At 37.4% G+C, this 25,299-nt stretch overlaps 2 protein-coding genes across 5 annotated transcripts in view; both read right to left on the bottom strand.

Annotated features, from left to right (window-relative positions):
• LOC134542589 (uncharacterized) overlaps window positions 1–4,398 on the bottom strand; it is a 53,761-nt gene extending 49,363 nt beyond the window's left edge. The window contains exon 1 of the mRNA XM_063386964.1: window positions 4,298–4,398. Coding sequence (XP_063243034.1) covers window positions 4,298–4,344 — 47 coding nt within the window. The 5' untranslated portion in view covers window positions 4,345–4,398. The remainder of the gene's footprint in view (window positions 1–4,297) is intronic.
• Window positions 4,399–13,329: 8,931 nt separating this feature from the next.
• The window catches only part of LOC134542647 (stress-activated protein kinase JNK), a 427,819-nt gene continuing 415,849 nt past the window's right edge, over window positions 13,330–25,299 (bottom strand). For all 4 annotated transcript variants that reach the window (XM_063387059.1, XM_063387058.1, XM_063387060.1 and 1 more), the window contains 3 exons: window positions 23,590–23,748; window positions 21,961–22,085; window positions 13,330–17,660 (listed from right to left, as the gene is read on the bottom strand). In XM_063387059.1, the coding sequence (XP_063243129.1) occupies window positions 17,466–17,660; window positions 21,961–22,085; window positions 23,590–23,748 (479 nt within the window). In that variant the 3' untranslated portion in view covers window positions 13,330–17,465. The remainder of the gene's footprint in view (window positions 17,661–21,960; window positions 22,086–23,589; window positions 23,749–25,299) is intronic.

Raw genomic sequence — 25,299 nt, 5'->3', positions numbered from 1 at the left:
GCAGGATCCATCTCTAAGCATCCATCTCCCACAATAAATCCTAAAAAACTGATTTTCCTTTTTACCCAACACACCTTCTCCGGGTTTACCGTAAACCCAGCTTCTCGTAGTTTCTTCAGCACTTTCCGTAAATGCTGAAAATGTTCTTCCAAGGAATCGGAAAACACACAGATGTCGTCTAAAAAGCTAAGTAAGAACTTGTATTGATACTCTTGTAAAACTTTCCCTAAAATCCTGGATAAACATTGCGCCCCAAAGTTCACACCAAAAGGTACTCTTCTCCACTCATATTGGCCCCAGGGTGTCACAAAACTAGTATACGGCTGGCTCTCAGGGTCGAGCACACATTGGTGAAAGGCCGCGTTCAGATCCAAAATAGTGAAATATTTGGCCTTGCCCAAATATTGGAATAACACCTCAATCTTAGGTAAAGGGAAAGGATCTAGCCTAATTTTTTCATTCAAAAGGCGATAGTCCAGCACTAAACGATATTCCCCTGCCTTTTTTTTCTTTACCAAAAAGGCCGGTGACGCATACACAGACTTTGACGCACAAATAATTCCTTTCTCCATTAAATCCTGTATTATCTGTCTAAAGGCTTGCATCTTCGGAGGGGGGCACTGGTATGGTACACACTTCACTGCTTTGTTATCCGTTAGCTTAATACAGTAAGGATCTATTTCACACTTTCCTACTTTATCAGTGATCACATCTCCAAACTCCTCGATAATTTCTTGAATTCGACCTACCACTTCTTGATCTAACCTACTCTCAGCCCCCTGCATTCCACCACACACTACCTCTGTCTTACTCCTATTCTTGGTTAACCTCACACTAACCTTTGGCTCAAAGGAGAAACTCAACTTCTTCTTATTACAATCGATAACCGCCCGAGTGTCCACCAAAAATCCATTCCTAAAATTACCTCCTTAATAAGATCAGGTATCACCCAAAACTCGCGATCCCATGAAAAAGGTCCAATTTTAATGTGTAAGTAAGCCTTTAATTTAGAGATTTTATTTTTTCCGTCTGCGAGTTGAAATTCCATACCACTCGCGACCGCTAATTTTTTTTTTTAATTTCCCATCCCTTTTTAATAGCTTATTCACAAATTCCTCACTTACAAAACTTCGGGTAGCCCCAGTATCAATAAGAGCCACCACCTTCTCCTCATACATTTTAAGGTCTACCTGTAAATTATTTTCGTTCTGTATCACGGCTAAAAAATGTTTATTCCCAAAACGCAATTTATTTAGCCCCCCCTTTTTCCTACAAACACGAACCACATGCGATTTCTTCCCACAATAAAAACATCCTTGTTTAGAAATTGATTGACCGCCCCGCTGAAAATGTCCCCCTTCGTGACGATAAAAACAATCATTACCCTTTTTCTTAACCCTCAAGACCTTGTCTTTGCCCTTTTGAGTACACTCTACTCTATAATGCCCTTTCTCCCCACACGTATAACATTTCCCTTTCCTTTTCCCGCGGGTGAATATTTCCTCAACTACGCTCTCTTCGACAACTTTGTTCACCCCGTGTATATTTTTTTGGTACTCCTGCCGCGCATACATCACGTTTTCTATTTCTACCGACCACCTTCGCAGCCCATTCAGATCCCTCGGTCTTTCCACAAATGAACCCTCTCTCCTCACATCGGGATTCATATTTTCTACAATTATATCCACCATGGCCTGCTGCGGTAAACACAAACCAAATACTTTCAAGTGTAACAAAATATCATATACATAATCACCCATTCTCTCCCCCTCTCTTTGAAACCTAAACACTCTGTCCTGCATGAGTTGTAACTTACGGCGCCGCGGACACAGGGCATCCCATAAACCCTCACTTACTTCACACCAACTAAGGTTATTAACCAATCCGTCAATAACTACGGCGCGAGCTACTCCCGAACATTTAACTACAACACTCTTCAAAATAATATTATCGTCGGCCCATTCTTTAATTTCCCGCAATTTTTCCACCTCGCTGCAAAACTGGATTAAGTCCTCCGGATTTTTATATTTTAAGTAAGGAATATTTTTTATCGCCTCGAAAAACAATTTCTGATTCAAGTAATGATCACTTTTATTAACCTCTCCCCCTGAAACATTTCCGTCAGCTCCATGCAGAACGTATTCCATAAACGTCACCTGGAGGAATTCTATGTCCTCCTGCCCTTCCACTGTTATCCCCACCTTTTCCAGGTTGTTTATCAAGTCCGGGCGCTCCAAATTAAAAATCCAACTCACATTCACTGCCATACTAGCCCTTATTATTCCAAACACAATAACCCCTACAAGAAATAACATTACGCCTGCTGCCCTCCAGCCACTGCATATAGCAGAGTGGCGCACTTTGTAACGTTTTGGCCCTGACCCTAGCCAACACGTACAACTCCCGCGCCTCGCCACACCGTCAAAAGACTCTAATGACTTGTACCGCGAGCGCAGGAAAACCCCAAAAACAAATATTTGAATCCAAACCGATAGCAGACACAACAACACTACTAGTAAGATTTTGAACAGTGAGAGGGGACAGCAAGTTATAAAAAAAATGAGAAATTTATATGGCACCATTTAATAGTTAGATAAATATATCATAAACGGATTTCTCACAAATCGCCGCGAACCACTCCCAATACAAAATGTATCATATAAAAAAAACTATACACAAAATACTTCATCAATTACTACCAACGGTATACTCTGATCTTATATTTCGGAGCTCCGAAGAATTAATATAATTACCCCAAAAAAAATATTAACTATAAATATATATATATATATAAAACATATTAAAAACAACCTCTGACGCGCCAGGCATAGTACAACTATAAATATTAAAGGATAAACTTTTACATCTGATAAGCGTAATGTAACAACATATTAACACATATTAACATCTCACTAAATATCTTAAAAATTTTTATCTAGTTCCAAAATTTTGGCTTAAAACAAAAAAGGCCTTTCACAGTTTAAGTCATAGTCTAACGCTGACGGTCTTTTCACTTTAACGTCTGTCGAGTATAGTTATTTTTGCACGCGGAAGGTAACCAACTGCTGAACAATCAGGTTGCGTAGTAAGTTATTTAAATTTGCAAAATCCCAGCTTTATCATTTCTTGCTGCGACTAAAAAGGGTCAATGGGGCGGTGGCATGGCTGGCACTTACTTGCGTTCCACGTCGAGAAGTCCGGTCACCAGGTACACTCAGTTACTCACGAGTGTAAAATGATGGCAAACCATCACCATTAGACGTTGCCGTAGTTGCGATTTTCTGCTGCGACGAGTTCCCGTCATGCTGGTTCGGAGGTGTTGTCGACGCACGTATTTCCTCCTTAAAACATGCTCGCGATATTCACCAACCTCTTCACCGCTCACTCGCGTCCTACGTATACGGCTTCCCCAACCTTTTTCAAAAGGGCAAGCCGTTCATAATCGCTTCGTAGTGGAATCATCACCACGGCCAACCCGCTTTATTTCGACACGTCCGCCGCCGGCTAGACCCACGGGCCGACTCCCCGATCACTCGTCCTCTGACGTCACACCCACTCCATATATCCGCTGACGTCAGACACACAGCTCTTCCGCCACGTGCGTTCGCCGCGGAGCGATACAATCGATGATGTTCTCGAACCTTCCAGACCAATATAATAACTAAAGTCCATTAAAATTAACAAATTAAGAAGACTAAATAAAAATTACAGTTTCATATATTTTATTACATTAAACCAAATATAACAAACGTAAATCAAAATAACTTCTATTGCCAGGGAGGCCAAAAAAAAAAAATATAAAAAATCTACCTTTTCTGCCAACATAAATCTCATCCAGGCCAGAGCTGTAGCAGACATGCTACACAATTATAAAATAATAATTCACAAAGAATGTTATGTTTAAGTTGAAATACCAAAATCCCAAACATCATGGTAGATTATCCCTTATTTTGTTTAAAACATTTGTAATAATAATTTTTTCTTGACAATAAAACTTTTTGTTGCATTGTCTATGTATTACGAAGTAATGTAACTTATCTGTAAACCTGACTAATAAATAAACTAATAATTAATGAAGTTAAATATTATTCGTTTGTTAATATAATTTAAATTCATAATCAGTATATATGTTCTTTGTAAATTGAGTAGCATTCATAATTGAAAAGTAAAAGATCATTGGCTTTATATGTAATAAGAACCTTTAAATCTCAACAGTGAATATGCTTTTTTTTTTTTACATTTTTTAAATATGCACCTTTAAACCATAGATCGTAATGTGTAACTCAACATAACTTACATGGACTGGCCAACGATGCTCACTGCAAAAATTATGTATGTTCTCATGTTAACTGCCCGATAATGCTCACTCTCTGTATACGTGTATGGCCTTATGTAGACTTATCACCTAGATAGCGCCGCTTCTTAGTTTATATCATTGTTCGCAAGTTGTTTTTTGAGATAAACGTTTTATTTGAGATACCAAAGTAACAATCCTATTTATACATATAACATGTAATTAGGGTTTATGAAAGACAGCAATTCAAATGAAATTGGTTAACAGTGATGTAGAAATAAAGAATTTAAAAATTTCCGGCATTCAATATGTACATAATATTAAGACAAAATTTACCATTTGAGGGGTCACAATATAGATGGTTTCTCCGTATTATATGGCGTGACCTTTAGGCACCACTTCAGAAAAACTTTGTTATTGCCATAAAACACTTTTTGGGATGAGTTTTCAAAAATTTGAAGAAAGGTAAATTTGAATAGAAAGATATAGGGTGGCACCACTTTTTTTTTACTTGTCTCCTCACCATCACCATGGTTGAACAAACAGCCTATCACTTCCAAAATCCTATGTTCCATTCATCTCCTATGGCATTAAGAACATTCCCCAGCAGTTATTATAGGCCCCAGCTGCCTACAGTCTACCTCTGAGAGAATAATATCTGTATTTGTGACAGTGTAGAGAATGAAATTTTACTGTAGATTATTTTCAGCAAGTAAAAATTAATTAATTACTGAGTGATTCTATTTACGGCAATGCCAAAGTAAATAAGGTGCATATATAGAGGTGTGTGTGTGTATATATATTATTTTGTTTGCAATCACCCGGGGTCTTGAACTCGCTACCCGGGGTGAGCCTAGTAGTTGCTGGTGTCTCTGTTGAGGTGTTAGTTCTCCGGGAGGGCGCCAGGCTAGTCATTGGTGTGGTGGGTCGTCGGCCCCAGCGTGCAGTACTAAGCTCCTAGGCTATTGGTTAGGGTATGGTGGCTGAACACAAACACACGCACGTAATTACCTGACGGTTGTGACTTGAACGGATGGGAAACGCAGGGAACGGCACGTCCGTCCTAGTTGATGACCCGTTGTCAACTGCCACTGACCGCAGCCGGCCTAGGAAGGAGGGGGGGAGAGGGGGCAGCGTCAGCCTGCATAGGCTAGGCTAGGGGTGCTGTCTCGTAGCGGGACCCATTTACTGGCGGGGTGGAGACCGGGCTTCACTGTCACAGGCGGTACCATACGACGTCACTATATATATATATATATATATATATATATATATATATATATATATATATATATATATATATATATATATATATATATATATATATATATATATATATATATATATATATGATAACATTGATAACCTATAATAGACAAACTTATTGGCAATACTGTGGTAGATTTATAAAGCTCAGATCTAATTACATGTCTTCAATGGAGGCTTATAAATAAATAAATACACGCGCTAGATGAGTGAAGTGAATCAAAGTTTGTCTTGAACCCTTTGAAGTCTTGCATCTTGGTTTCAGTATTTTCTCCATAGCCGGTGGATAAACAATTTCTTAAACAATTATTAATGAAATGCTTCAATCGAAAAAAAAATCTCTAGTCTCAAAAAATTCTCTAGCAAATGCTATGTTGTGAAGCAGTTCATTCTAATAAAATGAAGGAATTGTCCGAAATTCGTTTGTTTCATATTAAGACATGAGTGACCCTGTTCCTCTCATACACCATTAGGTGCCAATTTTGTTAAGTGTTAGTACTATTAATTGTAAAATGTTAATGTTATTTTTGCCTACCTATTACTAATAAATAAATATTATATAAAATTTTTGCATAAAAATATTTAAAAAGTTAATGTTTAAGTAAAGCAATTAATAACTACGAAACTGACTAGACAAAGAATTTGACTCCAACATAATTTTCTATTTGAGTAAATGAGCACTAACAAAATTCAAAAGGAAATAAAAGAAAATCAACTGGAAATTTTAAAGAAAGAATCCGTTGATAAAATAACTTGGCTTCTGGTTTGTAGCCGCGTCCAAGGGCGAACATATCGACGACGTTTCGATCGACATGCAGTCGCCATTATCAGGATAGAGTTACCTGCTGAGGTTATTCGCCGATCCATTATACTGCTATCGGAGGCATTTAGTGTGTGCGACTGTGCGAGGCCAGAAACAGAGGTGTCTATGACTCGCTCGGTGCATAGCAAATCAAGATGCACCCCGCACTTTTGTTAGAATCACTTGGATCAACGGGCAGGGCGCGTGTCTTGTGGGATAGGTTTGGCACACGGGCCTGTGTGTGCGTTGGTAGGTTGTGTAAAGGCCGGTCCACACGCAACATTTTGTACAGTTTTGATTGCGCAGGCAAAACTGTGCAAACAAAAGTTTGCAGTTTAGCCGTGTCCACACAACACAGTTTGCAGCCAAGTTTTATCCTATCAGTTGCGAGAATTCCTTACTTTGGCCAATTCTTTCCGGTATACCGACCTCAAAGAATTAATTTTTTTGTGATTTTATCTCTGTTAGCCGCAATGTCAACCTCTTTGTATTTTTGCACAAGTGCTTCATACGCTTGACTATTTTTTGTCCTTATCGCTATATTATTTTTATTTGACCTGCCACAAACACGGAAAGGACTTGTGCAGACCAATGAGCTCTGTTAGAAATTCACGTGAACACTGTCGCAAATCGGTCATCGTTGAACAGATTACACTGTTCCGGCACAAATACCGAGGGAGAACTGAGCCCCGTGCACGGAGAAGACGGAGGAAGTGTCCACATGCTACGACAAGTCTATGCAGGTCGACTAAACTGCACGGACATAAATGCTCTTGGCCACAGTTTTCCATCTCCGTGTTCCGTCTCCGCGCAGTTCACAAAACTGCGCAGTTTTCCTGTCTACACGTTACATCTTGTCTACAACGATGTGACCTGCGCAGGTAAATCGTTGCTGAAAACGTTGCGTGTGGACCGGCCTTAATGTTAAGGGAATTTACGTGTGCCTGTCGTAGGCTGGGGAGGGAAGCTCCCCACCAGCTAGATCGGCTAACTGGTGTGATGTAGTGTAATGTTGGTGAGCATTAGTGGCTTGTAAGTGTGCTGAAATTTCAAGTGACCTAGTAAACTCGGGTGTGGCGTGTAGTGTAGAGCTGTGCAAGACGCTCCTACAAATACCTCGGAACGCATGGCACGAGTGGGTAGCTAGCCCACATGATCACGTTAAGGAAATTCAGGCCGACACTCGCACAGGCATACTAACGTGTGGTCGTGTTGGTGAACGGAAATAAAATTCATTGGGTCAGTACACCACTGATCACCCTTGGGACCAAACCTTTCAGTCAAAGTAGGGCTTAATCAGTTGTTGCATAGAGAGCCCATAGGACTGTTGTCCTTGTAACACCTGCAACAGAAGAAGTTGTAATGTGGTGGTCAGCCCCTACATGCCCCTTGGCACTGACCTGACAGTCATGCATGCCTCTCGACCTACAATCCAAGTGGAAGCTGGGACTCCTACATGACCCTGCCTTGGCAGTGAGCGAAACGTGTGTGGTGTGGGGCGAGACAGACTACGCCCGGAGCTACTGGGCGACTGAGCTGGCGATTATTATTTTTTTTCCTGGCCTAAGTTAATCTAAGTGTGTGGGAGTGGGGTCCAGGTTAGGGGAGGACCTAAGTGTGTCTCAGGCCGAACATATACACTCTACCATGCGGGTTGTACAAGGGCGCGTGCTTCTTGTGCTAATTGGGGTTTACTGGCCAGCCATGGCTGCGATTGGCGCCATGGCTGACGACCCATTGTAAGTCTAGCTTAAAAGCTAACTAATGTGGCCCAGGTAAAACCTGCATAGACACAGGAAAAACCCTGGGCCGGGTCATGCGGGGATCAAATAAACATACATTAAAGCAAGCAAGAAAACTACTGAACAAGAGGGAAAAATGTCCAGGTAAGAAGAGTTGGGCGGGACAAAAGAATCGACCATGCAGGGGTTCGGTGCTTGGACCTTGCGGTTCGCATTATTATTGTTTGGCACACCTGGGTTGTATTTACCAGGCGCATGCACCCCAGGGGCGGGTGACTTCACTCATCAGCCCAGCCCAGCCCAGCTGGCCAGGCAGCCACCTGTAAAAAATAAATGGGCTGCTGTGAATATTCCCTTCCCCTAGCCACTGAGCCATGGCACAAGTGCTCTCGATGGTGGGCAGAGCCAGTAAACCGGCTCGAACTGCGGCGCACGGGATGCCAGGCAGCCTGGCAATGCTCCATCTTCATCTTCATTCTTCCAGTCAACAGCCGATGACCTTTCAAGCCAGGGCGGGGGAGGGACCCATATGCTCGCTGCCCAAAATCTCCGAGTCTGTTAATGGTGCGCCGTTCGGGGCTACAACTGCCGAAGGCCGAGTCTTCCTTCCGAGTTCCGACGCTGTTCAGTTCCGTTGCGCGCGCAGCATTCCGCAGCTCCGCCAGTTCCAGCAGCAGAGTTGGCCAACTATTTTTTTCCTAACCTAACTAAAAACTAAGTGTGTTTGAGAGGTCAGGGTTAGGGAGGACACTAAGGGTGTCTCAGACCGAAGCCTATACACTCTAATCATACAGGGTTAAGCCATGCAGGAGAGGTAGCATGCATCATGTGCTAGGAAGGGGATTGACTAGCCATGACTAACTTCCCTCACTAAAACTAGATAAGTTGGGCCTAGGTAAAACCAGCATTCACACAGGGAAAACCCTGAGCACTTACATCCAGGATGCAAAATTTCATGCATTAATATTAAGAAGATTGGTTCTTGCAAAAGAGTTGGAGAGAGTAGAAAAGAGTCTACCATGCGGGGAGTTGGGGGCTTAGACATTGCTGTCCGCGTTAAGTTTGGGTGGTACTGGTTGTCTCGGGGGCGACGTTTTGCCATTTCCCGCCGGGCAGCCAGCCAGCCCAATTTAAATTAGGAAGTGTGAAAAAGAATAATTAAGTTATTCTACGCTGGATAGAACCCTGCAACTGTGTGGTATGCAGCGTGCAATTCAAAATCTCATGCCTTTCAGAAACACAGCCGGCACTGGAGGTGAAGCCTGCCAGGCGAGCCATGCCCATTAGACATGAGGGTCAGCCCTAACACAACAGGCAGAGAAGCCCTGGGAGCCGATCATGCACCTGCGTGCTTCGCACTATTTTGTATCAGCACTGTGATTTGTTTATCAAGAGAGGTGTTGTTTTGTGGAGGTTTTTGCATGTTTAACATGAAATTTTTAGATATTTTTACGTGACAAAAGGTTCGCGCCCCTGTAGCAGCACCATGAGCCCAGCTACAATGAGCTGGACTACCCGGTGCTCGCACACAATCCCTGGCACAGGCCAAGGCAGAAGCAACCGGAACAGCCCAAGAAAAATTGGACTGGCTCAAAAATGGCAACGGCAGGCCCCAACGACCTGCCCCCGCTACCCCGACTCAGCAAAAACCAGCATAGGCGCCAATCGCAGTGGAGACCATGGCTGTTGACCCCACTCTTCAGAGCCATACATACAGGAGTGGGCGAATGATTTGCGTGTTAAGTTATAGCATTTGCTTCTTGGTAGGTTGGGTGCTTTAACCATTGGATAGAGGTTTCTTAGGTTTCCAGATGATGAATTTGATGTGCTTTTTGTTTTTTTCAGATCAAGGATCGGTCAAGTGTGAGGCCCAGGTATTTGTCCTCAGAAGCATTTGGAATGGCTTGATGAAAAATTTGTAGTTCTCTGTCAGCTTTGCCTCTGTTTTTTGATAATCATTAAGTGGAAGATTTATTTGCATTTATTTTAATTTTCCAACTAGTGTAGTATTGTTCATGGGCTGTTAACTGCCTCTGAACGCAAGTCACGGCATATTTTTAATTACCTGAGTGTTTTATAACAGCTGTGTCGTCCGCATACAGTGGCACATGGGCGTGTTCATGCAGGATGCAGTGGCGGATCCAGGATTTTGGTTTGGGAGGGGCTTGACCCATCTGAGGCTAAGCTTTATCAAGGCAAACACTAAAACAATAGTGCTCCCAGATGCTTTTGGAGGGGGCTTGAGCCCCTTAGCCCCCCCTCTGGATCCGCTACTGGCAGGACGTCAGCTGTGAAGATATTATAAAATAATGGGGACAGGGGGGAGCTGTGGGGTGCCACGGCTGTCAGTTCGCGAGTTGTCGACTTTGCCACGTCCAGGGCAACGAAGAATTTGCGCTGACAACAAAGAGACAGATTTAACAATAACAGAAAATACAGACACAAAAAATCTAGAACAAAACAGCGACAAACATACGAACCCACGGATGATACAAAACAGATAATCTGGACAGCGGAGAACAGATGAACCCAGAGATGAAACTAAACAAATACGTATATTCCTAACATGACGAAAACACAGAGGAACATAGTAGACTTCCTAAGACAGTCGGGATGTTTAGTGAATTGGCATCGGTTCCTGTCCTCAGGCACAAACATACTGAATGGCACTGGAAAAACAAGGTTTTTTTTGTCCAGAATAGTTTAGTTTCATCGCTGGGTTCGCCTGTGCTTCACTGTGTCGTCCTTATGTTGCCCAGATTATGTTTGTTGTTGTTTTGCCAAGATTGTTGTTTGCATTTTCTGTTCTTGTTTCAAACGTTTAATTTTTGTCAGCCAACTGTTTTACGGTGCTGTGATAATTTTTCCGCCTAATACTTTTCACGGAATTCTCTCTGTACTATCTGTTTATAAGACTGAACAAAGATATAACAAATTTTAAATGATATGTCAGCCCTGTGTCATTTACTATCGGCTGATATTCTTTATTAATGTATTCATTATTAAGTCTGTGTGAATATAAGTTTTTTTTAGTTATAATCGATTAGGAATACCAATACCAAATTATTTGTGAGTACAAATATTGAATTTGAATAGTAAGAATGATAGAATTCCACTAATTCTTTCCTCCACATCATATAACAACTTTGGGAAAATTATACAAATAATATTATGTGAAAGGTTGGTTAGGTTAAGTAAGCTACAATAACTATAGTTACAATTTTGTTGAAATATTCTAATTTTGAAAGGAAAAAATAATTATTTTTTCATGATAATGAAAATAGAATCTGCAAATAAAAATGATTTTAATTAACAATGCAAAGCGAGTATGTAAAGCTATTGCAGTATGTATAAAGAAACTTCCAACAGGGTGGGTTTAAAAAGAATGTACAGTGAGCAGTTTTAACAGTTAAACAGTGGCTTATTTATTTTTTTGCATCGTTGCTGACCCTAGGTCTGAGGGACCCATAAAACCAATAATTTTTATATAATAGAATTTGTTAAAGTTTTGTAGTTCTTTGAGCATTGAAATATGTGCATTAGTTATTTATTGTTTATGTTGATATTGCTAATAGCCTACAATATATGCATAATATAGTAATAAAGTCTTAGTGTTTTGTTTCATTACAAAATTTCACGTAATTAGAACATTTATTTAATAAAAAAAATTACAGTAATGATATTTCAAATATAGCTGCAATTAGAAAATTGAAAATCAATTTAGTTAAAGGAAAATATCATAGGTTTTGTTACAAACAATCGCATAACATTTCTGAAATGGCATTCTGTTGGCAATATTTGATACAGTTGTTGTACAATGGTACGGAACACTGGAGGAAAACTGGTCTATTGCATTGATTACATTCGTGTGTTGTCTTCCTGTCTTTTCCTGTAGGACAGAGGTGCATCGTCTGTGCTGTGTAAGAGGAGCTGTAGTTTATGTACTGTCATCCACGCCAATCAATTTTCCCATTGCCAATTTAAGGTCTTTCTGCACAGAAGGTGCTTCATTATCATATTCGTATATGGGACACAATTAGCATACCTGGATCCGTACTCACCCTACTTGACAATTGTCCAGTGTACTATTTCACTGCATATTTTATCACTACATAAAAATCCCTGTAAATCATGTGGCTCTGCTTTTGCACCTTTTGAATATGCAGGTCCTTTTAGGTTGGCAAATGTTCACAGTTTGAGTGGTTTGGTTAGGTAAGGTACACAAAAAATAGTATGAAATTATGAGAACAAACTCTTAGGTTGGGATAGCCACATTAAGAATACTTTGACATATGTATTTATAAGGCAGCTATTTTAAACTCATGAATTCATATTTTACATGATTTTTATGTAGCTAACCAATCAAACAATGTTGTAATACTTTTAATGTAGCTAACCCAAAAACACAGAGAACATAAAATTATCCTCTAATTTTTCTGCAATTACTTGAGCTGGGCTAGAATTTTTAAGGACTCGACTAAACTAAAAAAATTATTAAGTGTGGACTCGACTCAAATCTAAGGTATTATTACTGAACTCAGCTCGACTAGACACAAAAAGTTGCATACTCGTCCATCTATAAAAATGAGTCATGGTGGGGGTAGGGTTCCAACGCATGACCTCTGTCACACGAGAATGAAGAGATAGCGATCACGACCACAGACGACTCGCTGGGTTTTGACGTTTGGCAGAAGATTAAAATATGACGTGCCAGACGGCTGCTGTTCCAAGCTTTGAGTACACAGATTTATAGTTTCCTAAAACAGGGTGTCTACATGTCATGAGAGTCAAAAGTCACCAATAAGTAAGGAAACTGAAGGACTTGTTACATGTCATGAAAAAGTAACTAAATAAACAGCAATGTTGCGAAACTTTAATTTACAACTGTCTTTTGGTACCTTGCATTTGTTCAAGTTTAGTTTTGGTTATATATGTAGATCAAAAAATCATACCTTGATAAATAAAAAAATTCTAGGAAAATTTTGCCAAAAGGTTCTGAAAAATTGGTTCCCTAGATATTTGTGCAAACACTGTACTAAAAAAAAAAAAATTACTGTATTAGTTATAGATCAGCATACCAGCTGTATGATTTAAGTAATAAAATGCTTCTTAACTGACCTAACTTTAACATAGCAAGCAAAATTATTTGAAAAGTTTCTATATGGTGTTAAAAATAAGAAATTATTTTGATGGTGATGAAAATATTTTTTTATATGCACAAACAATTTTTATATGCATAAAAAATTTATTATAAATACCACTTTTTACATACATATTTCACTGAAACAGAAAATAAAAATTCTGGAATTGCAAACAGGATTCCCTCTGGCCTGTGGTTAATCATACAGTACATTTAGAAAAACCACAAAACTCACCAAATTAGCTGTTGCCAAATCAAGAAACTATACTTGCAACAATTAAAGGGATTGAATTTTTATTTTAAGAATGATTACGGAATTCAAACCAATGAATTCTATAAAAAATTATTCGGGAAAGACCAAATTATATGAAATCGAACTGATTGAATGGCACTGATAAACAACTTAACTGTTCTCTACACCACATTTTGGGGTTTTGCAGACTTAAGGATTGGAGTCACCTTCATTAATCATAGAGGCTCAATCTACAAACTTGAATAAAAAGGAAGTGTTACACGACAACATGTTTTCCAACACAATCTTACACAATAATATGAATACACATGTTCATACTAAGAGCAATATATCATGATTACACATTTCACAATTTTTTAGTGATCTACACTATAAATTCAGAAGATAAAGTGAAGAGAACATACTGAAACTGAGAATTCGTTCTACAAACAAAACCCTCACATTAAACTGCAATACCAATCTCTATGGATTGTGCAGTAAACATTGTTGTCATTTAAATTATTGCACTGTTCAACAATATTTTCTCCTCTCTGGAGAAAAGTGAGCACATTTTTTTACAGTAAAAAACAAGGGAAAATATTACATGATGACCGTGAAAGTGGACTAAAAAAATGTACAATACGTTTGTGTGGTTGTATTACTTAACTTTGTACACAGCGACTGATGGAGACATCTGCACTTTCTAGAAAGCTACTAAAACTGATGGTTCCAAGTTGCTACCACTGTTAAAATTCTAAAAGTACTACTTAAATGATGAAATTGATTTTACTACAACAAAATGCTCTCTCCATATTCCAACTTCTTGTCACAAAACAACACACATACACAATTTAATAATTCCTCTACAATGCTTTCATCAGTACAAGTTTACTAAATGGTTATATACTAATATTTATATAACTGTAGTAATGATGTAATTATACATACTTATTCACAAAAAAGGAACAGAACAGTACCATAATATTTACAAGTTGGCAAAACTGCTACGTAGTAAAGGGTTTATTAAACATAAAAGTCTGCTTTTGACAAAACATTCTTCAAATATCACACCAAGACTTATATATTTACTATTGCAGATTCACTCACCATCATGCTGCATGATAAAAATATTCAGAATAACACAATGCAGCAAATAATCTGCCCAAAGTGCACTAACCTGCAATGTTATTTGTCTAGCACTTTACACACAAACTTCATTTCGTGTTTTTTGGATCGGAGTGTATTTGCACGTTTCTATAAACATGCTGTCTGTCATGTAATCTCGCTCTATTTCACTCAGTTTACTGGAAGCAGTTGATAAAAACATTTTCCTACATGTGAGAGTATTGATCATATTAAATAAAATAACTTAGAATTATCCACAATCTTTTCATCAATCTGCTGCCTCAAAAATAAAGTATTTTATCAATATACATATAACTGTTTTCGTAGGAAATCTACGTCACTAAAATTATGTACAAGAGCACAAAATTTCTCGTTTTACAACTGCTGCCAAAGGCTGGTAAAAACAAACAATGATTAAAACAACTTTTTTGTATAACGAAAGTGTCTTTGCCTGCCTCCACAACATAAGACAATGAGAACACACCCACCCAAGCAGTGCACAAAACTGCACAATAATTCACACATCTCATCACCGACACAATCAGCCTGCCAGTGTACGAAGGCAGATCTAAAACAGTTCCAAAAACTAAAAAAAAAAAAAAAAAAAAGACAAGCACAACACATATCCCACAGTATACTGTCAATCAGTTTCTTCAATAGTCAATCCATAGCAGAGTTATTATCCTCTGGATGCGAAAAACAAAATTGTTGCAACACTTTCACACTTGTATGGATGCATGTCTTGCTGCTACATTATGTAAACAAGGTGTAGGAACACAAGAAAACTGCTCCGACCCCACTACCTACAAGTGACCAACAAGGCGAAAGGGATCTGACCAAAATCATTGTATTCTACGAGACTCTTTCATCTATGTGGTAACAATATGAATCAACAATTCTATGATGGGAGCAGTACAGATTATTTTGAAACTCACACTAATGCCTAGTCACATAAATGCCAAAAACATACGCCTAGATACCTGAACCAAAATCAATAAATTATGTAAATACTAAAAGCAAAAGAGCTCTTTTAAAATAATCTGCTGTCAAAATAACAAAAATGTAACAACTATTTAAAAAAATTTAAAACCCAAAGCCAAACTTAACAGATAAAATACAAAGGTGTCAGTAAAATATAATAAATAACTTCAAAAATACAGGTGTAAAACTCAACTTTAGGAAGAAAATATATAGAAATGAACTACAGAAAAAGTTGGAAAGCTATTAAAACTGTTCTTGTAAGTGAAGCGCAAATAAGAAAAAAGTTATTTTTGGCATCCCTCTGCGACAACTCCAAGTCTGGGGCTAAGCCTACTAACAATCTAAGACCTAAAACAGTAAGAGGTACTCTGCACTGACAAAAATACTACACTACAAGAGAATAAATCCTAGATGATTAGAGAGGAATTTTACTGCCTATCGAAGAATCCATTTAAGTGGAAATACAACCTATAAAACGATTGCCTATCAACCATTTGGGTATAAATAAATACAACAACAATACGCCCCTCGAGTTACTGCTCATTCTTGATACATTTGGCTACACAGAAAGAACACCTTTCTGGGAGTTTATTACACCAACTTAACACTCCTCAGTATGTTTTTTATTTAACAACACTGTAAAAAAATATGTTCTTGATTAATATTCCTTACTCATGTTAAGATAATGAACATAGACCTTTTATATGTTTTGAAGCTCACATATTTAGGTATCAACAATGTATAAAGAGAAACACAAAAATTCCACTTGTATATTAACAAAAACAAGGTTATTAAACACACAAGGCAATTACCGGATTGATGGGAAATGCATCTTCTTGCTTGTAATCTTTAATGCATTGTCCATGTTAAGGCAAGGCCGTATTTCCAAATGAATCAACAAATAACATATTTATGCAGTAACACTAATTCTAGTTGATTTGTTTTGTGAGCTATACAAATTAGTAAATACAAAGTTCAAGTTTCATTTAAAATTTTATTCGGACATAAAATAAAATTCATATACTTAAAATTTTTGTAGTAATTTAGCAGAAAACAAAGAAATTCTTGTTACAAATCTTACAATATTAAAATTTTAAAATCTTTGTTCCAATGGTAAAAAATATTGCTTGACATCATCAAAAAGTGACAAGCTAGTTGATCTGTTTGGAGACAGAAAAAAAAAAAAAACACAAAATTAAATCAAAAACTCAGAATTTAATTCAACAATTTTACAAAAAATTAACTGGACAGCCATTAACTTTACACACTATAGCATATATTAAATTATTGAATTTACTCGAATATAAGATGCCATCGATTCTAATATACAGTTTTTGCTTTTTCCTCAGTTTATCTATAAAATTATTTACGAATTTACAATGTAATTTTTTAATTTTTGGTGCACTGATTCTATAACCTAGCTTATTTACCCTCACCAACCAAGAATATTTTGGGCATGTACTTTATTCCTCGATCATGCATTTGCCCATTTGGCGGCTTCAACTTTCAATGAGGAGAGACGTTGCCTTTATGAAATGGTATAGACTTACTTACACCACAGTACAACTGTAATAATTAGAACGTCATCTCAATGTGATAGTTGACCAGCTACCACTGGTTTTTTGAGCAACGTCTTGGATTACCATCTCGCTAAATCAGCCATTTTAATCATACTTTTTCCTAGTAATACTGATGTGTTTACTTACGAACGCGAATTTTTGTGATTCTAAGGGACAAAGAATTTTTTCAGCGCGTAGGAAGTCGTAATAAAAAGATGCATCATGTATTCGAGTAAGTTCGGTGATGCGCCAAACTCTGCTGAAAGTGGCGTTGGGGCGGGGGGGGGCGGGGAACTCGAGGGGACGCGGCGGGGGGGGGACTGACTACCGCCGCGCGGGGCGCTCCGCGTCGTCGGCGTCGTCCTGGCCGGGCCCGTGGGCCGTGCAGTGGGCCGTGCTGAGGGCGTTGTGGCCGTGCGTGATCTCGTACTCCATCACCTCCTGGTAGATGAGCTCCTTCCACTGCTCCACGGTGTGCTCCCGCTCGTCCACCGAGTGGTCGTAGGGGCCGGGGGCCGGCTGCAAGGCCCCGCACACGCTCAGACACGACACTCTCGCCTGCACCGAGGAGCCCCCCAGCTCCAGTCCCGGTCCCTACTTCGCTTCGACCACAGACAAGCATCACGTCGGCTCACTTCTGAAACCTCCCAAGTCCAGATATTCCCCAGTTTTACATTCCGTACGCGCTTGGTGTATTTTTTTTTTTTTTCATTTTTTTCATAGTGCGTATGCTGATAAAACTTCGTAAGTCAACTCTACTTGGTCTCTTTTCTATTCACAAATTATAAAACCTGGTATCTTTGTTAGTCGAAACCGTGCTCCGAAAGCTCATAGGTTCTCCTGTAAAATTGACTGAAATGGAGTTACGAGGTTTTGGAAGTAAGCCGACGATTAGCACTTTTTTTTTATTGTGTTCCCATGAAAACATTTTGTCCTCATCTGCAACATCTTTTTGTATTGACTCTTTATCATTGAAAAAAAAAAATATGTTGCTTACTTAACTCAGCCAATGAGGAAATATATAGATACCGCAACACATAACGTACGCAATTTGCCCTAAACTAACTACGACATGTTAAACAATAATTATTCCAATAAAAGTGTAAGAAGGCATACAGAGGGTTGCAGACTATCATAGTGTAAAACTTTTTTGCAATAAAACATTATCTCTAGTAATAAATAGTACACCAATTTTCAGTGATACCATTCCTTTTTTTTTTCAAGTAATTTCATTTTCCATTACAATTTCCCTTTTATCAGAAAGCTTTAATTTCTAAACTCATTAACTGTTATTTTAAGTCATAGAAAAACATTTTTTGCAGTATACAGATAAATGTTAGTATTAAAAAATACTTTGATCTAAATCCATTATGCTGAACACTGATTTACTAGAATATAAAATTCAATGGTTCTTAAACACTAGTTAAATACTAGTTTGTTAAATATCTTATTATTAAGATTTAAGATTCATATTCAAAACATTGTGAACAATTTTATGAAATGGATTACATAAATTAGCACATGCAAGAGGCTGTAAAATGAGAATATAGTGGATAAGCGTTTGTACACCAATACTATTCTATTAGATATGACCAAGCAAATGGTTCAAACACTTTTGTATGTTTGTAAACCATCATTATACAAGATTGAATATTTGATCAAATTTTGTTTCTTGAATATTGATGGATATTTTGCATCTTATATATCTTAGAACTTAAGTGTTATCCTGAAATAAAAAAATTTATAAAAATATTATTTACCCAGTGATTAAGAAAGAATTTGAATGCCACATTCAAACAAATAAGCAAGAATTGTTTTAAAATACTTGTCTCTTACGAGAGACCTAAATTAAACAATAGCTATCAATTTTGTCGTAAAAGCGGGAACACTTGGTTTTGGTTTGGTGGCTGAACCAGAATGGCTTAGGATAAAAAAAAATTTGTACTGACATAACAATATATCTCACTAAAGTCTGAATGCACTAATTTTTTACTGACTGCTGCAAATTGTTTGAGCACGAAACAGACATGTACAAAACTGCACTAGTTGTGATCATTCTGAATTCATAAATAAAATTAACCACTTTATTATTCCTGAACCATCTTGACCTACGACTTACTTTGCTTCATTATTTTACCAATGCTTTATGAGTGTGCAATTCAGACCATGGCATGTCACAACTGGCATCCCACATTCATATACATCATGTACAGATGGTAAGCTACTTAGCTAAAAATCTTTGGCCTAGGCATTTTGAGTGTACGGTGTATCATGTGCAATTGGTCAGTGACTTTTTTTGTTAACCGTCCATGAAGAAGCTTGTTCTTTACAATTTAGCTTTTTGTAACTCTTTAAAGAATTTAGTTAAATTATGTTTGACTCCCCCTGGTAGGTTTCAAAGTAAATTTAAAGTTTTGACATGATTCAAAAACGATGAATGATTAGAGATGAAAATCGTTTAAACAATACAGCCACGAATACTTCCTTTAAATATGCTTATTGACAACAAAACGCTATAATATCACCCCCTAAAAATTTTTTTGCGATACCACTTTCCAGACTTGATTTCAAAAGTGGACAATTATTTTTTATTTGTAAGAAATGGACATAGACTACAATAACACATGAACATAGAAAAAGCCTCTCTTCTGTGAGCGATACATTATTTGCTGGGGAAAGGTAATGAAAAACATGGCGTTCTCAATGATTCAAGCTGTATGTTTAGTGCGCGTGCCATGTCTTACAATTTAAACATGTGTTTTACTACGCTGTTTACGTTGCTAGTGAAAGTGCTTTGGATTGAGGTAAATGTTTATTTTATAAGTTTGGAATGAAAATTTAGGAAATTTGGCACACTAAAATGTTAAACAATTCACATCACACTGTTTGTTTCACTTACATGTACCTTATAGGAAGTTTAAAGCCTGTTTGAAAAAAATACCACCAAGATTAATGGTTCGGTTCTTACAAAAGATGATTTTGTACTCACATATAAAGGCAGAATGGAAACTCCATAAATTCAAACTAGCAGTAGACTAGTCACAAACTGTGCAGTATAAATTTAATAAAAAAAAAATTGTGTTTTCAGTTTTAAAAAATTTCTGTGATTATTATTTAATGCAGCATTGTGATATTCAAATAATTATATTACCTGCAATGAAAATGAACGGTTGGTTGTATTAGGTAAGTTTAAAATTCTGTTAAAAATTTTCAACAGTTTATTAGGTTAGCTCAACTACATTTAAAATACTGTAAAAATGAATTGAATGGTACATTAAATTAGATAGATTTTGTGGAATAATCAAAGAATTATAGTTGTCTTTGCTGAGAGGGCTACAGTTTTCGAGAGTTACGAAAATTCAGATCGCATGAAGGGAATTGTTAGATACGTGGTGGGGGAACCAATAGAGAAGGAGAGAGGAGGAGAGAGTACCAGCGGCGACACCACTCCAACACATGAACTAGCGGTCGAATGGGAAGACGGCTAAGGAGGGGAGGGATGGTTACGTAGCATAGCATGCTATATGCTAGTTGTAATGGTCGGAAAGGAAGATGGAAGGGGAGAGGTAGAAATGATGCTGCAGTGATACTACGGGATTTTCGTAAGGCTGCTTGTTTTTTTGTCTACTCCTCAGTTGTTGTAATGGCTAATAATTGACACTGCCATATTTCTTTTATTTTATTAAAGTAGCTACAATTTATTTATTGGTGTGGAAAAGAGTTATTTATTTGTGCAACTAAGATTTATTAATTTTTATGTGAATAGTGTGATTGAAAATGTAAAAAAATACATATAGACTTAAAGAGGTTAGCTTTGTAAGTGTAATTTACATTCGATTGGAGTATTTTTTTTTGTTCTTTCATTTTATTCAGGTAGAGATTGTGAAATAACATCAGGCGTAAAATTAATAAAAAGGCGAAAGCAGATAAGAGGTGTTATCAAAGACAACATGGGAATAAAACGCCAAAAGAGATGCCAAAAAGTGTCAGTCAACAGATACGAGAGTACAGGATGCTTAAAAAGACATTTTTTAACTTCAGATCATACCCGCATCCTTACATTTTAAATTATTATCTCTTGTTCATTAAAAAAAATACTAGTAATTTATCTCTATCTATACCTAATAAGCAAGAAGTTTTACTTCTGTTGCACATTGATCCCACACACACATTTCTTTCCATGGAATATTCTCTACTCTAGGAAATTACTTTAACACCAGAATTCTTAAAACTATTTAACGGACCTTGCCCTAACTTTGTAATGCAATTGGTCCATTTAGACACAAAAATTGTGATTCAAAGCATGTTAGTTATCAAGAATGGAAACCACAACAGTTTATTAAATTCCCTTGTGTGTAAATACAAAAAATATGACAGCTCACCTACCTTCATTCATTTCATTAATATAACTATAGATATACATAGAACAACACATTTGGAGATTAAAATGTCCCCTTTGCCGAACTTGCCCATGGCAAAATCAATAATTTAATTCCTTACCTGCTGTAGAATAAACATAACCCCAGGTTTTCGTGTTTAAATCTACATTAACTTTGTGTGCTGAACCAAATTAGAGCACTCCCATTTAAGATACATCATTATTTTGTAAGCATTATTTCAGCTATATTTAAAATACTATACACTTATTTAAACTTATTAACTAGGGAAAAAGAAATCTCAGAAACATATAAATACAGTGATATCTTGAAATACTTGAAGAATTTATAAATGATAATAAATGCTGCAGAATTTACAATAAATGCTATAAAGTACATTTATAAATGTTATAAATGATGCTTACTGGAGCATCAGTGCTTACCGCGTTCACCTCACCCTCATCGTACCACACGTTGATGTAAGGATGCAGCAGGGCTTCATCCACGGATATCCGCCTCTCTGGATCTATGACCAGCATCCGAGATAGCAGGTCTCTGGCTTGACTCGCTGCAACAGCACAGATAGTTTATAAAACCATATGAGATCTATCAACTGAACGAGAAACTTAAACCTTCTTGGGTTTTGATTAATATTTTAATGAAGACATAAGTAAAAAATAACTGTGAAAACAAATATCTTAAAGTCTGTTACAGTTATTTTTTACATTTGGTAACAACATCTGATAGCATTTCTGTATTTTTCTAGTTGCCTTTAACATCACACTGAGCACAAGATCATGATAGAAGGCAACACTCAAGAACAGGGGCGCAACAACTAAATTTCCAAAGAGGGGGGGGGGGGGGGGCAATATACCTTTTTATAAAGAATCATTGATCCCCCCCCCCTATTGAAGCGGGGGATCCTCCCTCTGGAAAATTTGTATTTGAAGGTGGAAAATGGTGCTATTTAAGCAGTTTTAGTATCTAAAAAAATTGATTACACAGCACTTTCTTTGCCCCCGTTTGCCCCCATTTCAAGGTTTCAGAAGGGGGGCATGATACACTACCCCCCCCCCCCCTTCCTGTTGTTGCACCCCTGCTCAAGAAAACAATTCCAGAATGATGGCCACAGTGAAGGAATCATTCCAGCGTTGAGCTGAAGTGATTTTGGGAAACCATAGAAAACCAAAATAGGGATTTGAACCTGACTCCCCTGGAATGCCAGTGTGCCACCTCACTCCACCACAATTCACTAAACATATTCTGCTCTTACAACTGTCCTCACTGGAAACATATTAGAACATCTAGTTTTATAGTTTAACCCTTTTAACCCTTATTGACTTAAAGAAAACAATCAAATAGAATTCAAAAAGTCTGCTGTAATACATGGTAGTTCAATTTTATACTTCACTGTCTAGGCATGTATGTAAAACTGTCAAAATAAATAACTTTTTCCTTTTCAAATATTTTTCAACAAAACAATTGATAAGAAATAGAATGCACTGTTTTTTTTAGAGCTAATAAAAAGACTGTTAGCTAAGTGTTGCGCCATTTTACACTTAAATAAGTTAAAGAGACCACATGAAAACAAATAAAAAGATGAATATTTAAAAATTACACAAGAAAAACAATAAGGTCTTTATTCCGGCATTCTAAGGTTCGGCACATTCTAAGTTCCGGCAGAAATTGAGCCACTTTTGTTCAGACTTTTCCAGTGGATTGCAGGTGTTGATCTTGGTTGCCAGGTGCAACACTGCGCTGTGGCGTGTTAAAATTGCTCAGAGCTCGTCACTGCTGTTGGTTTTTATTTCAGTACAGTGCTCAACTGTTCTTAAAAGTGGGTTACATTTCACATTTAATTCCCGTTAAAACTATACAGACTTTGAATAATCTGGCCAAATTCGCTAACTTGGCACGGCTGTGGTCCCAAATGTGATAGATTAAAGACATTTCACTGTGTCTGGAAATAAATTAAGCAGCTATGTAAAATTATGTGAACAAATGATTAAAATTAATTGATACTAGTTGACACAAATAATTAGCTGATTTTGTATGGTGAAAAGTGCAATTACCTTTCAGTCTGTTATGCTCCGATGAATCGGACGGGAAAAGAACATCTGGGAACAGGCGTTCAAATGTGAAGCCCGGGTATGCTGGTCGATTCTCCACATAATTTCTTACTGTGGGCTGTAGACGTTTCATAAAATCTTGTGATGGTGTGCCAAGTTGCTCTGTGGAGATGAATAGTTACATAATAAAATGATTACTTCAGCTAAACATGCAAAGCAGACTGTTATGTTATAAAATCAAAAGTTATCAATGGTAAAACCAAACAAATATTAAAAATGAAAAGCAAAACATATTTTTATTTATAACTGTATTTTCTGACGTATAATACTAGAATTTTATACGTGTGTAAGATTTAAAAGCTGCTATTCATGTTATATGACAGGTTGTCTTGTGTGACAGTTATCAAGACACTGATCATGCAGTCAGCACATCTGGCGGTACTTATGCTGCTGTTGCACAATGTCCAAAGACGTAACAAAGGAAAGAAGAATGGGGAAGAGTTATTTTTATTATGACTTCACTTAAGCATGTTGTTCAGTGTTTACTCTTAAACACACATTACCAACACACAACCAACCCCCCCCCCCCCCCCACCTCAAGGAAGCGTTGGTGTTCCTATCTGCCAGGATTATGATAGGGTCTTATCTTCTATGCTGCAGAATTTAATGCAAAGTAGTTAAAGCTGCTATCGCTCCTTTATTTGCAAAAATGCTGGTCCACACGTTCTGTGCATGACACATCCACTAATCATTCAGTGGCAAAATATTATACCTCACCTCTTCATTCAGCCTTATGTCCATTAAGGTGTAAGTCTTAAATTTGTAATTTGAGAGTATGCAAATTGATAACAATTCACATATAACTTCACTATGCACACATAAATTTCACATAAAATGCCACACAAATTGTTTTAGATTACATGTGGATAAGCAAGGTTGTGTTGCTTCTATGCCACTGAACAAGTAGCAGCATGGCAGATAAATTGTAAGATTTTTTTGATGTGATAACGTCTTATAAATCGATGAACGCCGGCTGCATGCACAAAAATGCATGACTCATTGTCACGTTCCGCCTGAGCCGAGCGTGCAAGAACCGGCCAACCACCGTGTGAGAAAATCTTCTATAATATCAAACAGGTTAAGGCAGGCTTTTTAACTAATTGTTCGTGATTATATTTAAACAAACTATTTAAATTAAATTAGCATAAAACTGTAAATAACATTTGAAAATTAAAAAGTATGCAATTTTTCATCAATGTTTTCTTATGACGTTATCACGTAACATTATCGTCTGTAAACCGACTTTACAGACAACCCCCTTTTTTCTTTCCATTTTTCATAACTGAAGCACTAACTTTCTTTTGTATGCCAAAAAATATGAGCCAATTATATTTAGAAAACAATAGCACTACACAAAATTTTTCAGTAAAGCAGAAATAGGTATGAGAAGCAACCTAAGAATATGACTGATCGGAAACTTTGGTTTTAATTGTACCATGTCAGCAATGAAAAAAATCAATATGAAACTGTAATTTTAAAAATGACGTGTTTATCAATTCACTTTTAGAGAAAATAATTATAAAGTTTTGTAGGATCATAAAAAATCAAATCATAAAATTACTGGTTGCACTCAGGAGCATATGTAGGATTTAATTTCTTGACAAGAGGGCAAGGGGAGAATCAAACCACATTCCCCTCTGTTTGCTTTCAAAT

The sequence above is a fragment of the Bacillus rossius genome, assembly GCF_032445375.1.
Source record: "Bacillus rossius redtenbacheri isolate Brsri chromosome 9 unlocalized genomic scaffold, Brsri_v3 Brsri_v3_scf9_1, whole genome shotgun sequence".
Classification (NCBI taxonomy): domain Eukaryota; kingdom Metazoa; phylum Arthropoda; class Insecta; order Phasmatodea; family Bacillidae; genus Bacillus; species Bacillus rossius.
Note: the sequence above shows the minus strand (reverse complement) of the source record. Positions and strands in the feature narration are given on the sequence as shown.